The following is a 9568-nucleotide window of genomic DNA, read 5'->3' as shown; positions in this document are numbered from 1 at the left end:
CAAAAATTCGATACTTGAGATTAGAAAACTGGAAAATGAAACTGTTGAACTTTCTATGTTCAATGTTCAGCTAAATAAGTCTTCATTTCATCTATTTTTAAATAAAATTTAATATTTTAAAAGTTTGTTAAGATAATAGTTGAATGTGTTATCATATTTAGAATAAATAATTAAAAATCGATTTATATAAATGTTTATTAGTACAAGTAATTTATATAATAATATAAATTATACATATTATTGTTTATTTGATTAATTTATATACAGTAAAATCTATATAAAACTGATTCACACGGTACCGAATTTTTTTTTTCGGCTTTGGACAGGTTTTACTGTACACGTAATTTATGTACTGTACTCCCCAGTGTGCAATGTCAGTTGCCTGTGTATATTTATACAAATGTACACAAGCAACTGACATTCTCGTTAGAATATAATATCACATTTTAAGCTCTTAAATGATTTTTTTCTTATCATTTAATATAGCATGTGTAAGCTATTTTAAAATAATATATGCGTTAATAATACCCGCTTTATTAGATTCAGATTTTTGTTACTTAAAATAAAAATTAGGAAAATGTTCTTAAAATATTCAGTAGATTATTTACGGGTGCTGAAGTATAGTGCTGAGCAGCGCCATGACACTTCTTACTCGTAAGCATTGCTCATTAAGCAATGAGCAATAACTCTACATTGATAAAGAAGTAGGGGTGCCGCAAGAAAAACTATCAAGTTGGGGTGCCATCAAGGACTTGTGCCCAATCGGACTTAATTGAAATTTAACCTCTCCTATTAGGGAAGTATTAAAGTATAAAATTCTATTAAATATTAAACAGTATGTTATGTAACTTTTATTTACGTTGTACCCATTTAGTTTCTTTTAGTCTACCGTATTGTGGTTCTCTATATACTTAGGTTGTAAAAATTAATAAACTACATTATGAAAATATAATATTTTGTAAAAATCTCATCCTTGCTCACAGGCATGACTACGAGTCTTCATCTCAAATTATTTTTGAAATAGCGATTAATTTAATTTAAAATACTTTAAATATATTTTCTACATATTTTATATTGAATTGTGGGTTATTAAAAGTTTCGAACTAAAAAAATATATTACAATTGTTATAAAACACATCCCTACCCTCAAAAACTATAATATAATATATTTTATTAAATAATAAACACGAATGTACACTGTTAAATAAACACATACATTTACATTGATTAATCCAGAAATACTTGGAAAAGTTATAAAATTAAATAACTTACAAACAACCAAACACCTTAAGTTGCTGAGAAAAATTTAATAAATAACAAACGTTTTCTTAGTATTTAAATTTTTTGTTCCATTTTGTGTTTGCATTCAAATTTGTTTAACCTGATGATGGCCAACAGATTTGGCTGAAAACGTTTGTTATTTATTAAATTTTTCTCAGCAACTTAAGGTGTTTGGTTGTTTGTGATTTAATTTTGCTGAGTGAGTTCAGTTCAATGTTAAATAACTTATTTTTGAATTATCTATGTAAATGGCCAATCGGGCTTTAACCCCTAATACATGCTAAAATGGATGAATATGTAATCCCTTATAAAATGGCGCATTAGCTAACAGGAAGAGAAAGAAACAGGAAAGTTTTGTTTTATAATTGAGAATGTTACTAATATGTAAACATTGCATGATATTGTTCTTCTTACACAGGATAAAATTACTGAATTTCCTGTTAGACTTTTCAAAATACAAAATATTATAAGCTTGCAAGGAGTCTTACTCGAATTTCCCGGCATTCGAACAAGAGTTTAAAGATCCGATAATTTCCGGTTATACAAGAATATAAAACTTAAATAATAACAAAAGTTTAAAAGGAGTAATTTTGTGAAGTTATGAATAAAAGTTTCTCCGCTTTATAAAAATATTTAAGTTTAAAAAATACTATGATACTAGCTCAAACTTAAAATTGTGTGTGGCACCATCTGTTACGAGATGTTATTTAAAAAATAGCTTTTATATTATTAATTATTTTAAAAAATCTAAAAAGGCTTAAAGGGTAGAGATGAGCATTTTTTAAAAGAAATTATAAATGCCAATAACAACTAAAATTCTCATTGTCCAGTCTCACTCGAGATGTGACATGTGACCTTATCTATCTCTCCACCTTTGACCTCTAACCACCAAAATTTTATTACATCAATGCCCCATAAATAGAAATGTCACTGTCAAGTTTCGAAGTTTTTGATTTATCTAATCCTGAGATATAATGCAAAATAAAAGTGGAAAAGAGCATATTTCCAAACTAAAATAGAATATAGTTAATTTATAAAATGTTAGACGTTTATTTTTTATATTTTATTCATAAAATTTTAAAATTTACTTAAAATGTTTAATTATCTTATCTCAGGCAGGAAATTATAAAAATGCGAAGTGGGCATTTATTTCTTTTGTTCATTATAACCAGATAAGGAAGCAGTTCGCTTGAGAGAACCCTCCACGTTCCCTATATTCTCTCCTATGTTTTACATTAGCGGAACTTTTGTTAACAGAGCACTGGTAATAGATTTATAAGGGTCTATCTTTAACTTTATGATACATCACCTCCCAAGGTATATGGCGACAGAGTTCCCTACACTTTGTTGAGATTTCGCAAAAACTTCCGTTGATTAGTTTTCTAATACACACACAATCAAAATATTTCTTACAGAATCATAATAAACAGGCCTTATTAGAAACACACGCAAAGCAACTATGTATTAAAAAAGTTTCATAAAATGTATATGAACACGTATGTCTTCATCTCTGAAGTGGGGTGACGAGGCACGTAGTGATTAGCAACCAGATTTCGGGAGTAAAGTGACCATACTTTAAGTCGGAATTGTACTTATTTGTTTTTTATACTGTACAGTAGAGAGCATTCAGAAATTTAGGAGCAAAGCTGTTCTTTTCAGTTAGGCCTCCTACTGTATTTCTGGAAGAAATGAAAGAATGTAACGGGTAAATATATACTGTACTTACTGATTATTCGATAGAACAATAAAATTGATGATATAAAAATGTAAACCAATATAATGTAAGAACATACATACATACAAGAAAGATATCGGCCGTACACGAGGTGTTTAGCCGGCAGAAAAGAGGGCAAGGGAAAGGGAAAGGGAAGGAGGGAAAGGAAGTAGACAGTAGAGAAAGGTAGAATCTCTCTGAACGGCGTACATATGGCTACAGTATCCTCTATGTTTGATGTTGGCGTGCAGTATTTATACTGCAAGGCCGTAATCCCAGAAAACCTGAGTTAGCGAACACCAATAATTGAGTGCCTCCACGAATAGCTAAGTGTAGAAGTTAGTTAATGCCAAGTGGTTGTTAGTAGGAAGACTTATATCTACTTAATACTAATAAAACTGAACGCGATCGCAAATCTTAATACTACTTAACAGCTAGACAGACAGTGCGGAAAGCAAACGAACACAATGACAAACAAACTAGACCAGACGAACAGACCGACAGAGACAAACGAGCAAGACCCAAAATTTTTTATATATTTTTATACTTTTTATTTATTTATTTTTTTAAACGTTAACTTACTCACTAACTAAACTAACCTACCATAACCTAGGACGAACCTAACAAGACGACTAAAGCTAACAAACCTTAATCTAATTTAACCTAACCTATTATAACCTAACCGGAAACCAAGCTAAGAGTCCCTAATCTAACTTACAACTAGGAGTAACCAAATTTAGACTGAAAAAGAAGACGGAAAATAAGAATTAAAATACAAAGTTGAAAGGCAGCTATATGCAGACAGTTGAAACAAAGCAAGGGAAAGCTAATTGCCATCCGTGCCCCCGGAGTGAGTGCTCTTAAAAGCCCCGCTAAGGGATATGAATGCGAATAGATGATGGAACATTGTACGCGTGTGAATGAGTTGGTGCGAGTTGCAAGGCTAGTTGTACCCTTCAAGAATAGCAGCTCTCATTAAACTATCCCTAATGTGATTGTACTTATTGCAGCGAAAAACTAAGTGACGTGGTGTTTGGTCCTCCTGAATACCACAATCGCATTCAGGTTAAATCTATTGCTTAAAGTTGCCGTGTCCTGTAAGTAGCCGAGTGAGAGTGTAACTAGGGTAAAAGTGGAGAAGAATCGCAGTAATGTCAACCTTGGGATGAAAGTGTAGGTGAGCCTACCAGTGGTGTCACGGTCCCAGCTGTCTTGCCAGAAAATGAAGATTTGCTTTTTGACGTGATTGTTGATGTACGAGGTGGTAATTGAAAGTACTAGTGACTGAAGACTTTGCAGCTTGTTTGGCAAGACGGTCAGCGGTCTCGTTGCCGAGAACCCCGCGTGACCCGGGACCCATTGGAAATCTATTCTAATGTTGTTATCTAAGTGTCTGAGAATGTGGTGTATGAGATGGACGAGTTTTAAGCGGCTATCAGACTTCACTATCTGATGTAAAGCTACCCCTACTGTCAGAATAAATGCGATAATGTAAGTAGTGTCTTTTGTCCTTCCTACGCCTAATGTGAATTAAGCTGGGCCGTATTCTGGTCACTTATCTCTCGTCTCTTCTTTCACCGACGAATGACGTCAAAGCGAGAGACGAAATTCGTCTCTCATACAAAGTGGTGATTCTGGTCGTTCGTAACGATCTCGTCTTTGTCGTTGACGTCACGATTCTATTCGGTTGATTATACATGTTCGGGTTATCTGCGCACGCAACGCGGTATAGAATTTTAACCAATGAAATTGTACAATTTTCGAAAGTGCAGAATACGAAGATATAGAGCACGTGGTATGGCACGAGGTAATCAAGATGTCTCGACTTATATTATCATCGGAACAAATGGAAATTTTGGTAACCGAGTTGCAAAAGCGTCCATATTTAGCTAAAGGAAAATTGGACGGAAATATTTCCAAAAATACTTTACGAGATGGATGGCAAGAAATTAGGGATAAAGTGAACTGTCTAGCTGATGGTCCACTGATCGAAGTGGAACAATTAAAAAAAAGATGGAGTCAGTGGCGTTCCCGAACGAAAAGTAAAGCGGCTGCTTTAAGGAAAGTTATACTTAGAACAGGTGGAGGGAAAAGAAGTACTCCACCATTAACAGATCTTGAAGAAAAGGTGTTGTCATTAATTGGGAACGAAGAATTTGGATTGGAAGAAGAAAATTTATACGAGCTTGGAGTTTGCACTACAAGTTCCGTTGAACCTTTACATAATGTAAGTAATACCTTTTTATTTATAAATTCATTTTTTATATATTAAATATAGTCTATATATATATATATTTATATTTATATATCGTAGATACAGAATATAGTTTCCGAAGGAAATGATGTGGAACCACATCGTGAAATAGTTGAGAGGGAAGATCTTGAATCTGCAAGTAAGTTATTTATTATGTCAAGTAATTATATTTCTTGACTTCAAGTTTATTTAGTTTTAAAATTAAATGTTTTAATCTTCCCGTTGTAATGCCAGATTCTGGATGTCGTCGTCGTCACCGATCTTCAAATGAAGATACTGTAACTTCATTTATAGAGCAATCTGTATCTAATCAAAATTCATTATTAACAAGGTAAACCTTATAATCTTTTTGGAACTTATTTTACTTTGAGGTTGACTTCATTGATTAAAATATTAATATAGTTAGATAAAAATATTAAAACATTTCTCTTTGATTAAATGCTTTGTCTAGTTTCATTAAAAGTATCTAGTCACATTTATGTGTATATATATATATAACATTTTCTTTATGTAGGCTTTTATCTATAGATGAAAACTTAGCAGAAAATAATGAACTAATAAGACAACAAAATAATATAATGGAAGAGAAAAATATGATTCTCAAAGAAATCTTGCAAACTCTGCAAAGGGTATTTATTTTACATAATTGTTTAACATTTTAATACTTTTTAAAAAATTTATTGAGTAAACAATATTTTTATATTTACATGCGTGTCTTTTTTTTCAGTTTGCGTGATGTGTTCATACTGCTAGCCAATTTAAACAATTTTGTCTGTCTCTTTTTTTATTTTATAATGTACTTAGAGAAATGAAATAAATAATAAATAAATATTTCTAAATAATAACTTAGTGTGTTTACTTATTTATTTAGTCTCTAAAGAATAAAGACTGGAAACAAAATTAATTCACTTTTTTCATTCATGTTTATTTTAACAGAATCTCTGTAATATTAACTGTTGCCTGACATTTACAGCATTCTGATTTGCAGAATGTTCCATTTCATTTATGCTATCATCATCATCATCATTTCCACAGATTTCTTCTGTAGGAATGTTAAATGCTACACAAATGTTATGTAAAATAGCACAAGCCATCACTATTTTTGCTGATTTTTCTGGAACATATTGTAATCCTCCAGCTGACTTCAAGTCAAGGCATCTGAATCTAATAATTAAAAATAATAATTTTAATATTTAATTTTGTAAAATTAGTAAATTGTTAGTAAGAAAAATGTGAGAATTTCTCATACCTCTGCTTTAAAACACCAAAACATCTTTCAATGGTGTTTCTGGCTTTTCTGTGAGCTGCATTGTAATTTAATTCTGCAGCTGCTGATGGATTACCTACAGGTGTAAGCAGCCATGTTTCTAAAGGATAAGCACTGTCTCCTGTAAACATAATTTAGAGAATGGTATTTACTTTTTCATACCAAATTAATAAGAAAATAATGTCTTTACATTTTTGTTTTAGTTTGGAATTACATGACACCGAAATATTTCAAAAGACAATATGTCTGTGAAATATATGCTTACCAAGCAACCATAATCCTCTTCCTATTACTCCATCTTCAAAGTTTTCCCGCAGAGTAGAATTTCGCCAGATAAAAGCATCATGCATGCGCCCCGGATACAATGAGTTAATATTCAAAATTCTCAACTGAGAATCACACACCTAAAAGCATAATTTTAGTCTTATTACAATTGAATAATAGTTGTTTATATCTTGTATTCAAGTGATATTGATAGTGAAATGAGTAATTTGACATAGAAATTTAAAGATACCACTTTATTAAAGACATTAATTTTATTTATAGTTAGATGGTTAATTTGTATAAATACTTACAACTTGAACATTAATAGAATGAAATCCTTTTCTATTGATAAATGATTCTTCATTATATTTGGAGGCTGGAGGTGCCTTGATTGCAATATGAGTGCAGTCAATAGCTCCTGCAATAAGTAAAGAAATAGTAAAAATCATCATATAATTAAATAAGAAACTTTATCATTTTATACACTAATTTTAAAATTATAAATTGTAACAGCTATTTAAAAAAATAAAAGTAATTACATACTATATTATATTCTAATGAACAAATAAAAACAATTTACTCACCCACAACTCCTGGCATTTGACTGATGATAAAAAATCCAGAGGACACATCCAATTGTTGTTCTCTACTCCTAGGAAAAGAAATTTTGTGTCCCAATCGGCGGATGATACTGTTGACTACAGATGGCATAATTCGGGACACTGTCGACTGGGCAACTTTAAGTTGGCAGTGATCACCGACATTTCTTTGAAATCCACCAGAAGCAAAAAATTGTAAGGTTATCAATAACTAAACTTCTGGTGGAATTACGATCCGTGACTTTCTCCGGACTAAATCATCCCGCAATTCGTTGCACAGCCACGCGGTAGCTTCTTTCATTAGACGAAATCTTGAACGAAATTCATCATCATCTAAATCAAAAGCGTTATCTCTATCGCGAAATACTCTTTCTCGAGATAGGGAACGTTTTGTGATACGATCGTATAGCACGAGTAGCATGGAATCGTCCATATTGGATATAACGAAATCGAGGCGAAAGACGAAAGACCGGCTGAAAGACAGCTATCCGCTCGTCTCTGATAAAAGAGAGAAGCGAAGAGAGAAAAAGTTGTCCAGAATCGCGTTTAGAGAGACGCGACGATCTCTCGAGACGTAAACAAATGATTAGCCAATCAGCGACCGGCTTGGGAAAGACGAGAGACGATGACCAGAATAGGGCCCCTGATATAAATAGCTAAAGTTTACGCCTGTGCTAGTGAGTAGTGTGTACCTAGACGGAAGCAAGCGTTGTGAAGCTCCCGGCCTAAGTCGGAGTAAACTACAAAAGCGTAAGAACAGTAAAATTATATGATAATAAATTTTAACATTTCGAAGTGTGTTATAAGTTATACGTAGCTTTTAACTCGTAAGACATAAAAAAGTGGAGAGAATCGAAAACCATCAACAACTCCTGGGTGATCTTGTAGCATCGGTGCATGAAGCAGCGATCTCGAGGATGCTTTCTCAAGCAGAAAAAGGACTCGACTCTAAGCAGAAAAATGACCGAAAACAAAATTAAAAATCATAAATATGTTTATTTATAAAATTCTTAATTGATAAAATTAACATACGAACTTATTATTGTTATAATTTGAGCATTTATTGTTGTGCAGAGTGTGCCAAAAGTCTGAAACCATAGGAGTTATGTTAATATTTGTCTATTCTTTTACAGCCGTAATGGGGAAAACTGTAGCCCGTAAGATAATTTTGTGTGGCCCATCAGAAATTACACAATATTAATATTAATGACCGAAATCGGAAAAGAATCGATCAATTTATTTAAATCCATTCTCACATTTTTATTTACGAACCAAAAATTTCTATGATATGTACAGATAAAACAAACGTAAGTTAATAAAAATATAATCAATTATTAAATTTTATAAGAATTTTTATTTGTGTATTAAAGGTTAATAATACTAAATGGCATAGGAGTAGACTTTTAGATTAATTTTCAACGAGACAAATTTCAGTAAATTAACGTTGGAAACACGAAAGAAGAACATCGTATAACGAAGTTTGCACTTAAAAATTGTGAAATTTTGTACGGAAGATTTTCAAAACCGTGTTAGAGCACCGGAAGTCGTGCTGTAAGGGGATATCCTGAAATTTCCAACCGTATTAGAGCGAAACCGTATTGTACGAGAGATACCTGCAAGTTATATGCTTTACCTGTAGAATAAACAATATAACTTTAAAATTAAAATTAAAAACACACTCGCTGTTCCGGAAGACAGTTTTTTGACAACTGACTTTTCTTTGTGGGATACTTCAAAGTCTTGTCTTTAATTTTAATTTTGAACTTAACTGCCATATTCTTCAATTGAGTTGTAATCAATATTACTACTTATGGGACACCCTGTATATCCCATATGTACTGTACTATCAACTATTGATAGAATTTTGATATTATTTATATTCATTTATTTATTAATTTAGAAATATAGGCTATGTGCGTAATCGTATCCTGTGCATTCTGAAAGAAAGAAAATCAAATTCACAACACTCAAACATCGTATTAAAGAAGAATTAATTACAAACTTGAAAAATATCAATATTTTAAACTTTATTCGTGTCAGTCTGCTTTTCTGTTGCGATTAAAAATTAAATAACTGAATACCTAACCAAGAATGTGGAAATTTTATTAATAATTTATGCAATAAACGTTTTACATTTCAGAAGAAATTAATAAAACAATTTCATAAATGAATAAAAAGAAATTAAATGT

At 31.8% G+C, this 9568-nt stretch overlaps 1 protein-coding gene and 1 long non-coding RNA gene across 2 annotated transcripts; one reads left to right on the top strand and one right to left on the bottom strand.

The window, feature by feature from the left end:
• The first annotated feature begins 5789 nt into the window (after positions 1-5789).
• LOC136969342 (uncharacterized) lies at positions 5790-6094 on the top strand. The gene is made up of 2 exons (XR_010879807.1): positions 5790-5878; positions 5977-6094. It is a non-coding gene; the product is annotated as an uncharacterized lncRNA (long non-coding RNA).
• An 84-nt stretch (positions 6095-6178) lies between these two features.
• Positions 6179-7991, bottom strand: LOC136969327 (putative nuclease HARBI1). The gene is made up of 5 exons (XM_067263455.1): positions 7365-7991; positions 7092-7198; positions 6782-6920; positions 6499-6637; positions 6179-6413 (listed from the first exon to the last, which is right to left on the bottom strand). Exons 1-5 carry the CDS (start codon positions 7489-7491, stop codon positions 6179-6181), a joined length of 747 nt encoding a protein of 248 aa, XP_067119556.1. The 5' UTR covers positions 7492-7991.
• Between the last annotated feature and the right edge of the window lie 1577 nt (positions 7992-9568).

Source organism: Centruroides vittatus, unplaced genomic scaffold, assembly GCF_030686945.1.
Source record: "Centruroides vittatus isolate TY-2023 unplaced genomic scaffold, ASM3068694v2 contig_1776, whole genome shotgun sequence".
Lineage (NCBI taxonomy): Eukaryota > Metazoa > Arthropoda > Arachnida > Scorpiones > Buthidae > Centruroides > Centruroides vittatus.
Note: the sequence above shows the minus strand (reverse complement) of the source record. Positions and strands in the feature narration are given on the sequence as shown.